Raw genomic sequence first — 18,991 nt, forward strand, 5'->3', positions numbered from 1 at the left:
CATAATTACACTTTTTATCATTGCTTTTATACACTAAGAGAACTTTGTGAGGGGTTTGTGTTTTCTTTAAAATCTTGCTGTGTTTAAGCATTTTCTGGAAAATGTGTGTCACAGTGCGAGAATCACAAAGTGAAGTCCTGCTTTCATTTCTTCTTTCAAGCGCCCAGTAGTGGTTTGCAATCACAGCGAAATCTACGTGTCAAAAGTACGCTTTCCCTTCTTTCATAATCTTCTTATAAAAAGGTGGAATGAGTAAATAAAAAAGAGTTCAAATTTAGTACAGCATTTTAGTTGTGAAGACACAGGCGTAGCTTGCGTCATATCTTTCACATCGCATACACTAGCAGCCTTTCTAAGAGCCTTGTGGGTTTCACAGAGAAACTTGGTCTTAATATAGAGCAGGAACCTGAAAGGTAGAAGAAACCTAGCGTGTACTCGCGGTAACATTGCCTCTGTCCACACTGGCCAGTTCCTCTGCTGCACACATCATTTCCTGTCTTTATATGCAAAGGAAGTTGCAGAGGTAGGGCTTGGTTAGGCAAATGCAGAAACTGATGATTTACTCAAGGGAAAGCATAGCAAGAGACGATGCTTTAGAGCAGTAAAGACTCGTGCCGTCTTGTCACCATGATATAATGGCAGGTTAGTTTAGTTGGTGTCTAATTTATAGCAAAGGATGCTTCTGCAAAATAGCTAGCTGAGATGATTTTGGACCACCATAGGTACTTTAAATTTAGGCAGAGTATCGGGTTTAGTTTTGTTAGTGTTGGACGTTCCTACCTTCATCCGTTCGTCCCTCCCATGCCTCTCTCTACCATCCGTAATTCTACATCTGTGCTGTTGTTTGAGTACCCGAATGTGGTGCAGAGCAGTATTTTGCTCTACTACAAGTTCATCCGCTGTCCTCATGTTATCCTCGACCAGTTTGTCTGCATCGCCCAGGAAGACTACTGGCGCATCCTCAACCATGTGGAGAGGAATACACACAAGGTGGAAGAAGAGGGGGAGATTGTGATGGTGAAGGAACACCGGGAGCTGGACCGCAGCGGGACCAGGAAAGGACACATTGTCATCAAGGTTAGTAATTTAAAATGTTAAAGAGCAGCAGAGGGGTCCCAGAACAAGAGCCTGCTTTGCTTTTTGTGTGAACCCAACCTCAACCGCAAAAGATGTTTGAGGTTCAAACGTAGGATCAAGACAGAGTGGCACTCTTTGTTTTTCTTTAACTGACTCGGTGCCAAAATACAATTAACCTTTCGCAAGAACATACTCTAATAAAGATGAGACAGGCAGAGACACGCTGAAGGATTAACACCCAAGGTGAAGGTTAAGCTTATAATCATGCCAGAAGCTAATAAGCACGTTTAATCTCACCCTGAGCTTGTAACATGACTTGCTTCTGAAACCAGAAAGTCAAGGTTTCACACGTTATCATCTGCTAAAAGAAATACTCAAATGCCCCGTGATTGATTTAAGTACATCATCATTACAAATCGACCATCCCCCTCACATGCATCATCTTACAAAAATACGAGTGTAGCTGCTCGATGTTGTTCAGTGATTGTTAAGAGACAGAGTTAGCACTATTAGTGTTTGCCAGAGCTTTTTATTTTTTTTTTTTACGCTACATTGTAATGCCTTCCTAAACCCTTTTGATCCTTTCCCTGAATCTCCAGAGGCAGCCCAAGGTATTGATCCGATAATGGGCCTGAACGATTCTCTTGGCTGCTGCTCCAAGGAAAAGCTGCTGGCTCTGAAACACGTCCAGCGGATAGGAGTCGATTCACAAGTGTTAGCATTTCTGCTTCTGTTTTTGGCTTTGTTCTTTTTGTGTCTGACAAAAGTGGATTCTTTTCTAGTTTCTGTTCCCTGTCAAATGAAACATCCCCCCCGAGAAACCTCTGCTATGGTGGCATTAACAATAACAAACTCACAGAAACAAGAACAGTGACGTTTATACGTCACCGATACTTTAAGTCTGCTGCTTAGGAAAAAAAAAAATTCCCCTAGACACAGAAATCAGGAATGTAGCCTCGGATATTTGAGGTATTTTATTCCTATACAAATCTAAATTATCAGTAATTCTGCAAAAAAAGCATTTGCACTTGTAAAATACTTGTTCTGTGTGTGTGTGTGTGTGTGTGTGTGTGTGTGTGTGTGTGTGTGTGTGTGTGTGTGTGTGTAAGTGTGTCTTTTTTATTGATGGGACACTGACAGCTCTGTTCAATACCTGCACCTTTATAGCTTATGTCCTTGTCACTATTCTGATTGATATTGACACAGCTTGGTGTTCTTGCCTCTCAGATCCTTCGTGACCTTGGACTTTAACTGTCTTACATGTGTATCTATGTTTTTCTCAGCTCATCCTTATGTATATATATTTGTGTGTGTGTGTGTATTTTTCACCCCAGGGAACACCCGAGCGTCTGATCATGCACCTGGTGGAGGAACCGTCGGTGGTCGACCCCACCTACATCGAAGACTTCCTCCTGACCTACAGGACATTCCTTTCGAGTCCCATGGAGGTTGGCAAGAAGCTGCTGGAGTGGTTCCAGATGGACAGCCTTCGTGACACGGTGAGTGTGTGTATGTGCGCATGCATGTATGACTATCTTGTGGCCGGTGGTCACTTTCTCGCGCACCTTCAGATTTCTATTTGAGTGCCATCACTTGAAAGGATGGTAACCTGTGCCCGTTGGGGTTGCGTTGGGCAGTTGTAATTGGGATGGTTAAGATGTGGGTAAGGAGCTTTCTCATACTTTTGCATGGTGTGTGGAGAGATGTGTGAATGCTTTCACACAGTATCAGTAGGTGTGAAAAATGTAAAAAGCCACAAAGTCTGGAAATGGCAAAGCATTAGCATGTGTAGACGCTGCAAAGGTGAAAATGCTTGTACAGTTAAAACGGTCTACGTTAATCATTCATTATACGGTGGTTCTCTAAATGGTGGTCCCGTGCTTATATTAGCCCTCTTGATGTTTTGCATCCATGCATGTTGATGGAAATCCACGTGTTGTGCCACTGGCACGCCGATCAATACGAGTTCAGCAAGCTCAGCCGTCTTTGAGCACTGTAGCGATTCGTGCGTGCCTGACACTCCCGTCGTCCACAGCTACGTTAACCTAAGATTAGCCTTGTACAGTCGATAGTCTTTATGTGGTTGTCATTCAGGCTTATAATCTTCAGCCCCCTTAAAGAGGAACTAATCTTGTAGAGAACGAACACAGAGCGAGAGAGAGACAGAATATGGAAGACGAGAAAAGAAAGCATGAGCATAAGTTGCCTTGGAGACGCACACACACAAACACTCGCACAAAGGAGAGTGAAAAGCGGAGTGTGTCCATCGATCCTCTTTATTGATGCATTGTGTTCTACTCTGACCTTTTGCAAAGGTTAGAACAATGTTCCCACCCGTGTAAATTTACAGATGTTATTATTTCCCTCTGCCTTTTTTCCCTTCTAATTATTGTGGCAGAAATTAAGCCGTCAACTAGTAGTTAACAGCTTTTCTCTGCAGCCATATGCTCGTTATTATACAGCCTCCGTTTCTTATGCGTTTACTAATTACTATGGTTTTTCTTTCTTTCCTCAGAAGCTAAAGATAGATACCTCTATAATTGGACTGAAGAATTAACCAAGTTTGCATTTTGTTATGGTAACAGTCATATTTTTAATCTGAAGCTATAGGTTGTAATTAACAGACTCACATTTCCAAGCATTTCGCCTCCCAAAGTGTCCTTGAAAGTCTAACTCCTGGTAGAGTTCGATTCAAGATGATCTCTGACCTTAGCAAGAAGCATAATTATCAATCACATTTCCTGTCAAAGCTCAGCTGAAGGACTTTGGAGAATGTGAAATGTGAAAACACATTCACAAGACCTACCTTTGTGTGCTTTGCCTCGCTGTTTCACAGGTAACAAGAATAGTGCTGCTGTGGGTCAACAACCACTTCAACGACTTCGAGGGTGACCCGGCTATGACGCGCTTCTTGGAGGACTTCGAGAAACATCTAGAAGCCACAGTAAGAATAAAAACCTGTTGACTTGTTTTCCAATTCAGTGCTTTTAAGCTCAGAAATTGTGTTAAACAGCCATCAGCGTTTTCTCCAATAGTAATAGTGATGTTAGCTTTTATTTACCTCAGCTGCACGCTTGTGTAATTGGCCACATTTTGGCACAATGTCTTGTTTTGATGTGCTCGTTGATTTGCTCTATCAGAGTTCTGGGATTAACCTTTTCATAAACACTCAACACCTCCCTGCCCTCTAGCAGAAATCCTTCATCGCATGCAATAACAAAGACATCAAAAATTATTTAAATGCTAATTCAGAACAACAAGTTCTTGAAAGTAACAAGTCTGTCTCTGTGAACTCATTCAATTATTTATGCACTTTTTCCTCAGCTTTTATTGCTGAAAATGTAAAATATATTTCAAATATTAAAATCATCATGGTCATAGCTAAGCCTCACACCTCTAGTTTTATTGGTGTATTATGATAACTCTTTATGGTCTAGATTCCCTGGAGCAGAATGCTAGATAAGGTCAAACAGTTAATGCATCAGTATTTATATTCTACCTCTTCTTTTTTTAAAAATTATTATTGTTGTCCAAAACAACTTGCAAACCTAAGGATGCGAGTGCACGTGTAAATGCAGTTCTGTTTCAGTTCATAATTTTCTTATTTTTACCTCATCGTCAGAAAATGAAGGGCCATTTGAGGCTGCTGAACATAGCATGTGCAGCCAAGGCTAAGTGGAGACAGATCACTCTGCAGAAGGCATCTAGGGAATCACCGCTCCACTTCAGCGTGCAGGGCGGCAGCGAGAGAGGATTTGGCATCTTTGTGGAGTCGGTGGAAGAAGGAAGCAAAGCTGCAGAAGCAGGACTCAAAAGGGGGGATCAGGTAAGAGGACAGTAAGGAATAGTGTGGTGAAATCCTAATATACAAACACCGCTGCATGAAATGCACAATCTTAATGTTTTTATAGTTTACACATGTATGTAGGAAAACATGAGCGGTACTTTATTCCATTTAAATGCATCCCTAGATGTTAATTAGTCCCTAATTAAACAGTTATAACGAGGACCATCACAGCGCTTCAGTCAACTAGTTCCCAGATGATTATGGACTGTATAGCATGCAGTCACATAATTAAATGTTCTGTGTGATGTGATCCACCCCAATCAACTTAAAAATCATAATAAATATATATTTATTAAAATCTTTCAGGTTTTAGCTCTTCCCAGCAGGAGTACTGATGTTTTACCACAGTATATCACTTCAGCATAGTCTCATGATTTGGTTTGTCCAGCGGTTACAAGGTCAGCAGTCTTATTTAGAGGATCTAATGTGACAGTGTGGTTACTGTACAGTGGTCTGTCACACAGATTCTTCCCATTGCTGGTGTGTAATGAGCCTTTCGTCAGCACACTGCAGCCTGTTAATTAGAAAGTCTGATCATGTTTAGTGACTTCTCTAAATTGTTAAGATGCCATTTGATGTCTACTAAGGTTTCCGGGGGGGAGGGGACAGAGACAGAGACAAAGGTGCACGTAGTGGACATTATTGATGTAGAGTGGATGTTAGGAAGGGCAAAAAATTGCAAATCATGACTTTGAAAAATCATCTCAGTGTTGACAGAATCATGCATTTCTTCTTAAAAGCTGATCAGCATTCAGGGAATGAAAGAGGGAAGTAAAAACAGTAGTGCTATCCTTATCGTCAGTCAAACTGGAGTAAAGATTTATTTCTCAGCATAACAAGCAGGAGCTTGGAGGCTGGTCAGTATTTAGGGAACGGAAAAAGGAACTTGAAACAATAAAGCCAAGTCCTTACATATATCTGCCCTGCAGCTCTCGTTACCTCAAACCTGGACAAAGAGTCACTCATTAAAACGGAAGTTGAGTGGCTTTGAGGGCCAAATGTAAATTTATTCATCAACTCAGCTGGGAGTTGAAGCTTAAATGGCAATAATTACTAGATTAGATTAAGATGATCTGAGTATTAAAGCCATCAACTGTCATTCAAAAAGATATCATTAGCAGCTGGAATTTAGTTTCGCGGTATAACTAATGAAGGTATTTGAAGAAGACAGTTCTGTTATAACGGTGGTTAAAGTGAAGGTCTGGCTTCCTGTAGCTGCACATCAGAAGAACTTCATAATGACTCATCTTGTCTGTATTTGTGTCGCTAGCCTTTGTGCTTGCTGTTGACACAGTTACAGATCAGATATCCTTATGCTGAACGTGTCACAGTGAGAAAACAGTTAGCCCTGAGCTATTTTAATCTGGGACTCTTTACTGTTCATGTTGCCGTCAGGGACGCAGTGAATGAGACTGAAATAGTTTGTGGTATTTTTTTTCACAACCTCACTGTAAGGACTCTTATACTTGATGCAGGTGAACTGCTTTCACATTTTTTTGATTGACTTACTGCTTTTTAAAAACAAACTGCACAATATTCACTTGAAGCAGATTCTTCTCCTCTAAAGGTGGCATGAAAGGAGGAGTCATAGAGGACCAGAGCCACCTTATTAAGAGATATGCCGAGTTAAGAGAAATAAAAATAATACCAGCTGTGTTTCAGATTTGAGTCCAAGATCTACATTATGTTTTTGTCACAGTAATTTGATTTGTGCTTATTACACTAGTGGTCACCCCTGCTGTGCTTCAGGCAGTTTTGATTCTTTGCTGCCATGTTTTTAATTTTTTGCTTCAGATCATGGAGATCAATGGTCAGAACTTTGAGAACATCTCCCTCTCCAAAGCTGCAGACATCCTAAGAAATAACACACACCTCTCCCTCACAGTTAAAACCAACATCTTTGGTGAGTACATTTGGTTGCACGCCAGTTTTTGACATCCTATCACGAGCTGTAAAAGATGGTAGAAAACCCACGAAGGTGTAAAAAAAAATCAAATAAAACAAAGCTACATTTCTGTCTGTTCCTCCTCCCATTCAGTCTTCAAAGAGCTCCTTAGCAGGATCGCGCATGAGAAGAAGAACGGCGGCCTTCACATTCCCAAGATCCAGGAGAAAAAAGGCAATCGTTTCTCCATCGCCGACCTTCCCGGAGACATGGAGTTCCCCACTGACCACAAGGCCACCCGAAAAATGAAGGCCAACACTGTGTCTGGAGGACGAAACAAGATCAGGAAGATGCTGGAGAAGACGCGCTTCAGTATACTGCCACCTAAACCTTTCAGGTAGGCGTACACATGTGTAAAAAAGAAAAACGGAGAAGAACTGCTGCCTGTATAAGCTTAAAGTAAAATTAAGTATAGAAGAAAATACTGTAAGGCTGGGATAGCGAAAATGGGGAGAGGATTTTTTGATGTTGGCAAAAAAGTGTAGTAATTTGTCACAAAAATAGCATGCCATGAATCGAATGGTTTATGGGAGGGTGTTAGCACATTAGTGAGCTCAAGTGGTTTTCCTTGACAGCTTCAGACAGGGTGTGATTGCATCAGTCCACTTCCTTTCCATTGGTGGTTTTATTTGTACATAATTTTCTTCAGCAGGTGTGCAATTGTGACTTACTGACTAAAGTTTCTCAGTGCCCATCAGAAAGCATCAGCGTAGCACATTTTACCCTTTTACCTTTCAGCTCGTGACAGTAGGAAATTGATGACGACTAAAATGCCTGCACACATTTATAGATAAGTGGTGTTTCAGAGTCCAACCAATTCAACACAAACTACAGGGACCTCTTCCTGAAAAGATACCTTAGCTGCATGAAATGTCAGATTTTCATCAGTGAGCACTGCTGTGGAAGTGCACAGCCTTTCACAGGACCAGCACAGAAAACTTCCAGGTACTGTTGGGTATTTACGAGGAATTTCCATTTCTGGAAGTTTCACAAGCTTGAGAAGCCTGGCGGTTCAGCCTCAGTCTAATCAGCCTAATCTTTCACATATTTTCAGCCGGTGTGATGCAGATCTTTTCTAGGCAAATCACAAGAACGCAAAAAAACTCATAAGCATTGCCAATCCATAACCAGCCATTGTACTGGCAAGCATCTGCGGCAATCGTGCGGATGAGGCTCACATTCAGTACTCCTCCCGTAACAGGCTTGATTTCATTTGATCATTTCATGCCTCTCCAGGCCTCATTTAAATCCGTACTGTGACTGTGTAGACAGGAACGCTGTTCTCCGTTAATTACAGAGCCGGCTCACTCAACTTTTCTGTCTCGCTGTCTCCGCTCTATCAGTTTCCATCTTCGCAGTGATGTCCACAAAGCCACAGAGTTCGCACGAAAAGTAAACGCGCTCCGTCTCATGACGCAACACACTATCACACAGCTATTGAACCGACTTTGTGCTATCAAAGCAAAAAAAGGACTTTCATTGCTTCCTCTTTTTTTTGTTTTTTTTCTCTGCAAGTTGGCACCATTCAAAAGAGCCTTTGGTTCAAAGGAATAGATGGATGATTAAAGGGAGTGGAGATGAGAATGGAGATGAGACTGGTGATTTGGGTCAATCATGATTCATCAGTGCCTGTTGTGGGATGAAAATTTGAGGGGAGGCCATCATGTGAAGTTGTCTACATTTTGTGTGTCTGTTTGCGCGCGTATGTATGCCTATATAAGAAAGGTACGAGGACAGTGCACTTTATAATGTGCAGTTACGATTATGCACACACTCTTACAATTTACAGTTAAGTCAGAAAACTTTGTGTTTTAAGACTCAACGGTGCTCCAGCCAAACTGGGTTATTTACGAAGCGATCGTCACGGCGACTGCTTCTTCTGATCTTGGACGTCATTGTACTCCACTGCAGAGTAGATTTTTATATGACAAGGGGATGCAGGCAGTAAACACGTTGTCTCTCTGCCAAATGAAGATGTCCAGCCTTGTGCGTTTGCCTTAATACACATCCCATATTATTCACCCCAGATGATTTACATTGCTTAGATTGAAAAGCAATACACTGAGGTTTTAGCCTCTAGCCTCTACTCAGTTTGTCTTTCAAGTCTTTGCTATTTGCATCCCCCTTTCTTTTTGTTACAGTTACATTTGCTAACTTATGATATGACCACAATAACGAGTGTGTTTTTCAACGATTGTGTCTGCCATGACATCCACTTTTTATTGCAGTTATGGCTTTACTGTAAATTGTCCAGGACATTATTATTCTCACAGATACTGATTTGCCTTTACAGCAGATCCTTTGGACTAGTTAGATAATTAGCCTTTGTTGCCAGACTGTTAACAACTAGTAAACTGGAGCTTCATCTAATCTAATCTAAACTCATACTTCCTGATTTTTTGGATTGGATGGATATTTAGGTGTGCGGTTTGGTTGACTGACCGTTGATTTTTGGGACTGCACTTTCAGATTATGTGAAAAGTGGTGCTAGTGTGTCATTTGTTTAGTATTTACATCATTTAAAGACTGAGGATGCGAGGAGGCCGGCAAAACAGCTCTACCACTGCTGAGCAGTTCACGACATGCTGGTAGCAGCAATGTTACAATACAATACAACTTTATTTGTATAGCACATTTAAAACCAGCGCTACACCAAAGTGCTTTACAGTAATACATATTGTGCTCATACGTTAGCATACATTGTGCTAATACATGTTGTGCTCATCTGGTAAAGAAATGAATGGCAACAATAAAAACGAGTCTCCAAATTAGTTTTCTTCACCCTTCTTTCATGTCAAACTATGTGTAGTTTATGTTGCTGTTAAACTGCATTATATCAGATAGAGGGGTGATCCTATTATTTAGCCTGATATCAAACTGGGTTGATGAGTGATATGAGTGATCCTCATGTGTGTCCTGCTGCTGCTTGCTAATGTCTCATGTTGTGGATAAATCTGTGCTGGCGTTATGAAAGTTGCTGTTGACATTTTTCTGCTTATTTATTTCAGCAAACCTGTCAGTGTCTAAACTTCAGCTGTTGTGCGTCCCGTCAGCCTACATGTTTGTTTGGGCTGTGTGTTTGTGCGAAGAAAGCAGCCTTGTCATACACAGGCATTGTCTCACTGCTACACTGACATTGCTGAATCACTTCAGCAGAAATCTGTTTTGTTTTGTTTGTTTGTTTTTTTTACTTTTTCACATTTTTCAACGTTGTCTCTCTCCCGTTTGCCTCCGCTGCTTCAGGGGCCTGTTTGGGTAAGACCTCTTGCGTAACTCCCCATCCTCCAGCCATTTTATTCAGTATCCATCTGTAGACCTGCGCACAGCAGGCAGCCGCATTTTCACCGGCACTGCTGACCTTCAGCAACATGACTAGAGGACTACATTTGTAGGTTTAATTCCTTAAATGCATGAATGCCAGCCTTCGCTTCATTTTCCCAATCAAACAAACTCTGCAGCTACATTTATGTTCAGGGCTTTAACATATTGAACTCAGTTACAATATGTTGTACAGCCAAATGTATTTTTTTAGGGTTATTACAAACAGAAACGTTAATGGCTACAAACTGTTTTGGTCTATTTAACAGTCAGAACAGCTGCCATCTAAATACAGCAGATGAGTATTTGTGCTATAAACTAATTAACTTCTTGAAAACTTTGTAATCATCATCTCCAGCCAAAAATAATTTAGATTTCTGTATATTGGTGCTTGTAATTGTGATCAACAGCAACCCATGCTTGTCATAACTAAACTAAAGAGCCACCAAAGTCTTAGTCTAGTCTTTTAAACCCAATCCTATCACTGCCTGTCTCAATGTCACTGTTGTCCGCCTCCTAAATCTTTTTGTCCTTTTCTTGCTTGTTCTTCGTCCACCTGTGCCCATCTTTCCATCTCTCCGTCTCGACTCTTTTGTTCCGTCTTGTCGGTGCAGTGCCTGTCAGCTGGGTGATCCAAAGATTACAGAGGCTTTGCTACAGCAGCGTGCAGCTGTGTTAGTGGAAGCCCTGCATTACTGCACCGTGTTCCGTACATGCTGTACAGACAGTCACACCTTAGAGGGAAGCTGCGATTAGTATGCAGGCAGACTGGGGTGAACTCTCGCTGTCAGACACTACAGTTTCTCAAAGTCACAAAGATCCATTTGTCATCTGCAGGATGTTCAATCCCTGCTTTGTTTCTTATTTTTAGCATGCGGCATTTTAAAATTTGCTGCTTTCAATCGAAGCTTCTAAAGCTGTGCACAAAGGTTTTCTTCAAAGCTTCAGATGACACATTTTTCATTTGATGTAGGTTTTTGGAGGCAAAATCTGAACACCCGACTTCTGTTTTAGTGTCTGAAGAGTTACTATCTCCATCACATGCTTCCCAATCAAGAGAGGCCAGAATGAGGTTGTTAATATAAAGGTTAAAGCTCGCATATCCCAGAGTGTAGCTGAGGAGCAAAGTGTAAAGTCTCTCAGACTCAGTGCAGGGTTGCAATCTGTCCAACCCAACACACACAGGAGGAATTAAAGAAGCCAAATCCTAACACTTGTCTGCAAAAGCAGAGCAACCTACACACATGCAAAGTAACGGTAATTATATAATTGACTAAAAAATCCCCACGACTTTCAAATGTGCTCCTCTGAAATGTTCCTATCTGTGCCAGCTCTCTGTCATTGTTCTCTCTGTGCGTGTGCGTGTTTTACCATTTGCTGTGCGTCTCTCGCTCTCCGTGAATGCTCCTTATCAGTTCTTGCCATTCATAAAATCTCCTCGTGGACGAATGTCAGCGTTGTGACTGCTGCATATTAAAAAGCACATATAATGATATTGATGTTTTGTGTTTTCATTTTGCAAGAGTAAACATTTTGATTAAATCTCTGTTTTATTCCACCGTGTTATGAGTTGTGATTTTTTTTTTAAATATATCCTGAAGATGATGGGGAATGCGCTAGTACCTATGCTTACAACTCATAACATTTTTTTTTATGAGCATCATAAAACTTTACTTTTATTATAATTATATTTTAATTATAGTTTTGTCTTTAATGGAATAAGTCTAATTTTATGTTTCTCTCTTTTCCTCCCCTTTGCTTAATTTCCTCCTCCCTTCACTACCCTTTTCTCCCACTCTGCACCGCTCCTGAATTTTGTCTCCAGTGATGGCGGTTTAGTTCAGTCGCAAGATGACAGCATTGTGGGTACAAAGCAGTGCCGTCACAGCGTGGCCATCATGCCCATTCCTGGCAACCTGTCATCAAGTAGCCCAGACCTGCTGCAGCCAGCAAGCAGCGTCCTGGACTTCTCCATCCCTGCAGGTAAGAAAAACACGGTAAATGCCCATCACAGTTAACAGACAAGTTTGCTTGTTCATCTGAAAAAAAAAATCTTTAGCAAAATGTTTTTCCTGGGATTTTCTGGGTGTTTACGAAACCGTTTTCCCACCATTCACATTTAGCTGTAATAGTCTCCAGCTGTGAGCGGTTCCTCTAAATGCTTTATGCAACTCACTATGATACAGTAATGAAGACACCACATACTCAAATGAGTGCGTAATTTGGCACTGGGGCTAACTTTTTCTTTTACTTTCCAGTGATGGATTATTACTGACAAGTCAGTTTCACTCACTTTTTGTTTTGATTTACAGTTTATATCAAAGTTCCGTTGTGTTGTAAAAGTTCTGCTTTTCTCATCTTTCTCAATAAAAGCTTAAATGAAAGTAGCGATGGCGATAATGTGGAGAGAAACAAAAAAGAGCCATCTTTCATAACGAGCTTTCTGTGTTGTCTCTGATTTAAAGCTGTGGGAGGGCGTGCCGTCCTACTAAATTTATTTGATGATGTGCGTATATCTCGAGGAAAAACTTGTCTGGCCGTTCACTTAAAGTGAAACAGAAAAGTTAACGTCTTGCTACAAAACTTTAACTCATAAAAGAAAAATATCGTCATGTATTTGCAGCCTGAGACGCCACTTAGAATTTCAGTTGTCTCGGCCGGAGTTCACGGCTGCTCGTATGAGGAGGCTTGACCTGTGACCCTGGCCTTTTTGAACAGTATAAGCCGCTTGTGGAGTTGAAGGACTTGGGTGCTTGCTGAGTACTGAGCAAACAGCCTGTCACCCTTGAACGCATCAAGCATCCATCTGCCGACTGTAGTGTTGTCGAGTGCACTTTGGGGGTGGGTTCATTTTAAGCCTTTCCTTTTATTTGTTCACCTTGAGAAACAGGCAAACTCCTCAAAACACTATATTGTGCTGACAAAGGAGTTTTAAAGCAAACGCACACATCCTGAGTTGCACAGAGATGTACATGCAGAAATGTGGCTGTTTGACAAGATCTGACCTGCGCTTGATTCAGACGAGTTCCTGAGCCCATAATTATTTAAAGTAACACGCAGCATTCCCCGTGGATTTGTGTGTTATTTATGTGTACATTCAGTGAAAGATCGAAGGGGAAAGCGGAAAGAGGCTGAGACAGAATATGGTCTTGATTTATTCCACAAGCCATTTGTCAGTGAGCCGCACACACTCGGACAGACCTATACATCACATGTGGTTGTGTTATACTAGAGTACAAACACACAAATGTGCCACATTAATCATCCGCCATTAGATCAAATTTCCTTCGGTCCTGCGGCCTCCCATTAGCTCTAATCGTAGAATGAAGAACAGCTTGCAGAAATAAAAACCTCCTTTTCCAGATGCTCTGCAGAGCTTGTAATACCCCCAACAATGCCCTGCCTATGCACTAATATTTCTTTCCCCAAGTCCATACTGGGCAGTAGGTCTAATGGAAAGTGCTGGCTGCCAATGTTTAGGAAAATTTGTAATTTTTTTCATGTGTTTTGTCTCATTAACTTTCAGATTGGTTTTCATTTTGATGGTTTTAGACTTTTCTTGGCTTATTTTATAGCACCATTTAAGTTGCACTTATAGAATTTCATTACTTGAAATGTTTCTTTGTAATAGCAAAGCTATTTTAAATTCATTTTGTGCCATTTTGCCCTGTAAGTCACCGCCCACTTTTATCTGAGAGGCTTTTTGGGGTTTAAAACAAATATCATTATTAATAATCAATGCTTAGTTAGGGAACAAAAGCAGGCAATAATCATAATGGAGATGAAGTACAGCCCTGCTTTCACCAGGTATTTGTGTAACTTTTGCCACACTTTATGTTGCCCATACATTCCTGCTTCAGCCATCACAGGCTGAATCGGTTAGAGAGGCAGAGCCTGAATTGCTTTAGAAGTAGAGTACGAGTGTTTTCTCTGGAGGCTGCTGCTTATGTCTTGTCTCATTTCGCAAAGTGGCATTGTGTCTGCGTGTCTGATGTACAACTCTGCGTGAAGCTAAACCCACAGATGCTCACTCGCTTCTGTCTTTTTGCCGCTCTCGCTCCCTCTTTTTTTCCCTCCACTTCTTCAGTCCTTTACTGTCTCTCTCTCCTCTCGCGTGTCTCTTGCTGTGATTTTAAACAGATGTTCTGGTGTCGACATGTTGAGTCATACTCTGCCTCTCTGGTTTCCCATAAGCAGATTCAGGATACACTAGAAACTCAGCTGGTCTTCCCTCCTTTTCTTTTTTCTTTTTTTCTTCTTCATCTGTCATAATGTTTCCAACTGCTGTGTCTCTTTGTGCTCCTCCCACACTCTCTTGTGCTTGTAATTACTTGTGTTTTCTCTTTTTCCTCTCTGCTTGCCAAGCTTTGGGACTCTACTGTAAGTATAAGGATTTTTCATTGCCACTGTTGGATAGCCCACCACACACACACACACACACACACACACACACACACACACACACACACACACGTGTCTTTGTATCCATGAATGGCGCTCTTCAGGCTCTGGACCCCGTTGCGTGTTGCTGCTTCTTCTTCTATTGGTTTGTTGTTGTGAAACCTTCCGAGTGTCTGAGGAAGGACACGTCAGTCTGTTTTTAAGCAGTTACCTTTGGGGTGAAGGACGCATGTTCGTAAGATTGATTTTTCTGTTTGTAAACACGGATACTGATATTCAGCCTTAATGAGAAATGCTGGCCCCAGTTGACAGAACTCTTGGTTTAAATCCAAAACCAAATAGTCATATTGTTGAACAGCAAAAAATAAAAGAGGTGTATGATTGGGAGGATATTTGGGCATAAAACAGTTGTTTGACCTTAGCTAGTCCGCTCTCCTCTCAGGAACCTGAGCAATCTTGGCAAATTTTCTTCTGCTATCTTGTGATTTATGACTTCCGACTGTATGATGGAGGGACTTGGAAAAGCTTTGGCAAACAGTAGAAAGGAGGCTGAGGAGGAGGAGGAGGAGCAGACTTGTGGGAAGTGTGCAGCCTTTGTTAGTGCTGTGTTTGCAAAATCCCACGCCTTTCCTTCTTGTGTAGAAAGCCTCTTTGGCTTCTTGCTGTTTATGTAAATGAACAATACTTTATTAAAGATGGTAATTGATTAGGTGTCCGGCCGGGTGGGCATTATTGTCCTCCTGTGTGGCAGTCCAGGTCATAGCTCATCAAGAGGATTAAACACGATTAGGCCCCCTGGATATGATAGCCAGCAATTTATCTGAAGGCTTTCCACACTAATCACAAATTACAGCTAATGAGACACAAAGCATTTAGCCTCCAGTCAGCCTTCTCTCAACACCCTGCTGCACATAAACAGAGAAGCTCTCTTCTGCTGCAGCACCACAGAGGGAGGAGGAAAGGCTGCACTTTAAAACTCTCTAATGCGGTCTTTGCCAGCAGAGCGTCAGCGTACATAGCTCCATCTTCAGCATAAAAGTCAGCAATCATCTGAATGAGTATAAAAGTGTCTATGTATGTGTTTGCACTTAATGAACACAGTCAGTAAAGAGGTCAAGAAGGGGTGCTAACATCAAAACATTAATATGTCGATACGGTTCAATGGAAAATAACAACAACAACAAAAGCTGGCTAAAAATCTGTGAAACAGTGCAGGGAAACATCTGGAACCTGTTTTCAAATTAAGCAATGATTCATGAATAGACTATAAATAAGCACTCGATGTCCACAAGTAACGCTCGGTGGCAGGTACAGTTCAGCCGAATCAGCAAGTAGAAATGACAGGAAATAGAAAAGAATTGGTCGCTTTTAGAAACAAAAGTGGTGACAAAAGACAAAACAAACAAAAAAGAAAAATGACTTATGCTTATCAAAATGCTGCGCATAAATTAAACTTAAAAAGCGGAAACTGAATCCCTCACCCTAAACCCACCGTGACTGCGACCACAGCATTGCATCAGATGCATACAGAGAACCGACTTTTTATGTTGAATTTGGAGCTCTGAATCCAAAGTACGCACACTGACTTGTGTACAGATAACAGCTTTCGCCATTCACACACACTCACAGCCACAGACCGATCAGATATCCATGCAAATAAGGGCGGGCTTTGTGTTTTGCCCTGTACCTGCTTGATAAACAAAAAGAAGCCGGTGTGTGTCTGTGTATGTGTGCATGAGAAAGTCATAAAGTCATCGCTCACGATCCCGTCTGTTTCCAGCAAGGTAAAACGAAAAGATTGCGTGAACCCTCACACGCTAAGGTTCATGTTGCAGCTGTGTGATAGCTTCATCTGGTTGTCGGACTCTCTTCCCAGTTGTCACTGTGCAGCGTTCATAATTCATTCTTTTAAAGCTCTTTACCCGCCTGTGGCTAATGGGCCGTACCCTCTTCCTTACTCAAACACAGGGATCTTTAATGCAGGATTTCACTCAGGGGGAACATTTCCATTATTTAACACACACAGCACGCCATGTAAGTCGCGTGCAGCTGCGTGCAGCCTTGGGAATCTGTTGCAATCACCAACATTCAAAGCCTTTATAATGGACTATTTAACAACAAATAACAGACGCGGAAGTGGCTTCATCTTTTACTTCACGTAAGATGTTTCTATAAACCATTTAGGTTTAAATAATAAATTACTGGATTTTCAGTCTTATGCTTTTACAACAACAGTGATCTAATATTACAGAGTTCTGTCATGCTGTGGGAAATAGAGTGCTAAGGTGAAGACGCTTAACCCAGAAAATATGACAATATGATGCTAAGAACAAACTTACTAGCAGGACACATCACAGAGATAAATTTAGAGATGATTCAAGATGAATATCTGCATATCCAAGGTCAATGCAGGGCTGCCTGAGCCCAATATATCTGCCAAGAAGTGAAAGTCTTCTGCTTGCATTTCTGCTACCCTTGCATGCATGTTTTTCCATATGCTTTGTCCTCTTCTTTTTATTCCCGTCTGTTGTTCACTTTTTAAGTGTTATTAAGGCTGTATTTCAAATAGACTGTAGTCTACATGTTTTAAAGACAGCATGTGACTCTTATGTTATTTGTTTTTGATGAACAGAGTCAGAATAAATGTGTTATGTGCTAAAGTATCTGCCTTTGTGCACTGTCAGAGAGCCCTGTGACATACTGTAACATTAAAAGCATAGTCACATAAACCCTTATCCCTTTTAGATTTCACCACAATGGGTTTTCATCCGGTCTTCCTCCCCGCACCACCAACAGGCTGCAGCAGATGGCTGTCCCTGTCTGTTTTGTTCTGCTGGAGGCTTCTTCCTGTTAAAAGGGAGTTTTTCCTTCCCACTGTTGTCAAGTGCTTGTTCATAGAAGAACATTGTATTGTAATGTTCATGCTCCTTGAGGCGAATGTTGTTGTGATTTGGGGCGATACATAAAATTGAATTCAGATTTTACACTTAAGGTGTTTAGGCAGAAGAGTTGGTCTCTTCTGGAAGTTTCTTGCAGAGTCTTTCCAACTTAAACTTGTTAATAATTAAAGTAATTTCCTGTCTTTACTGGCCAAGCCGACTTTTGCCAAAACATCACACAATTCGTCTGTTTCCTTTCTCTTCCACTCTTAGACATCCCAGACCAGGTAATTCGAGTGTTCAAGGCCGACCAGCAGAGCTGCTACATAATCATCAGTAAGGACACTACTGCCAAGGATGTCGTCGCGCACACTGTCAATGAGTTTGGACTCGTCGCGGCACCCGAGACGTACTCCCTGTGCGAGGTATCAATTAGCCCAGAGGGAGTCATAAAACAGCGCCGTCTGCCTGATCAGCTCTCTAAACTGGCTGATCGAATTCAGCTTAACGGAAGGTAAGAATCACAACTGTTACACTGGTGTTGATTGTTGTGGAAAAATCTAATACTCGGTCTGCATTTGTGTTTTATGACCCGTTTGATCCATCCCATCTTACATAATGGTTATCAGTGGTATTTTCTTATACGTAACTTCAGCAGCTGAGTGTTTTTCTCTCTCTGCAACATGATGTACACAAACACAACCCAGAATAAAGCCGGAAACAACACTTGCAGGTCCAGTTTGTTGTTGTCAAAAACAAAAAGGATATCTACTTAAATCTTGAATTATCCAGCCTGTAGTTATTGGACTCAAAACCCAGAATGCTGAAACTGAGGGATTTCTGGTTTCCAGTTTGTGAATGTTCACACATTTCTCACTGTTTTTTACAGCTGCACCAATTATTATCCTCTCAAATAATTTCTAGGCTTGCTAAGTACAACGATTTAATCCATCGAGTGTCACGTTTTCCAAATCAGCACTGAGAAAAAGCTTGAATGTTCTACTAAAGAAGTACTTCTCAGTCCTGCTCTTGGGGATACGGGGTAGTATTTTTGTGATGTAGTTAATTAACTTAACGCGGCCTGGCGTGGATGACTTGAACAACAGTTTCAACAGTAGTGATATGCAACACACCCAAAGAGTCGAGGCCTTTCCTTTTTCTGGAGAAAATGGCAACTTTTCCACTTATTTGAAGAAGCTTCAACATCATTTTGTGGATGTTGCGTCTTCTTTCTTTTACCGAGTATATTTTTGTGTCTGTGTAGGGTTTTTTCCCCCCAATTTGTTGTTGTTTTGTATCACAGTTCTGTCATTTTCCCTTTTAAGATGAAATTAAGACGTGAAGGATTATTGGACTGCAGCCGTTACGTCTACCCTGAAGCGACTTTCTCCACAGTTTTCTCCCTCTTCTCTACTCGTCTCCTGTGGTCCCTCATTGGTCTCCTCCCAGCTAGCCTAGCATGAATTTTTCATCCTCTGTCAGGGGCGGAGGCCTCTGCAGACAGCATGCTGCGGCTGGAATTAT

The 18,991-nt window shown here is 41.4% G+C and overlaps 1 protein-coding gene across 9 annotated transcripts in view; it reads left to right on the plus strand.

Annotated features, from left to right (window-relative positions):
- rapgef6 (Rap guanine nucleotide exchange factor (GEF) 6) overlaps positions 1-18,991 on the plus strand; it is a 132,494-nt gene that overhangs the window by 96,992 nt on the left and 16,511 nt on the right. For 5 of the 9 annotated variants that reach the window (XM_084940725.1, XM_084940719.1, XM_084940724.1 and 2 more), the window contains 10 exons: positions 925-1,077; positions 2,412-2,576; positions 3,914-4,021; positions 4,700-4,903; positions 6,719-6,827; positions 6,963-7,206; positions 10,113-10,124; positions 12,013-12,170; positions 14,553-14,567; positions 17,741-17,981. In XM_084940725.1, the coding sequence (XP_084796851.1) occupies positions 925-1,077; positions 2,412-2,576; positions 3,914-4,021; positions 4,700-4,903; positions 6,719-6,827; positions 6,963-7,206; positions 10,113-10,124; positions 12,013-12,170; positions 14,553-14,567; positions 17,741-17,981 (1,409 nt within the window). The remainder of the gene's footprint in view (positions 1-924; positions 1,078-2,411; positions 2,577-3,913; positions 4,022-4,699; positions 4,904-6,718; positions 6,828-6,962; positions 7,207-10,112; positions 10,125-12,012; positions 12,171-14,552; positions 14,568-17,740; positions 17,982-18,991) is intronic. The other 4 variants (XM_084940726.1, XM_084940720.1, XM_084940723.1 and 1 more) reach the window with 2 other exon arrangements.

Source organism: Perissodus microlepis, chromosome 10, assembly GCF_051167445.1.
Source record: "Perissodus microlepis isolate ML-2025 ecotype Zambia chromosome 10, ASM5116744v1, whole genome shotgun sequence".
NCBI classification, from domain to species: Eukaryota; Metazoa; Chordata; class Actinopteri; order Cichliformes; family Cichlidae; genus Perissodus; species Perissodus microlepis.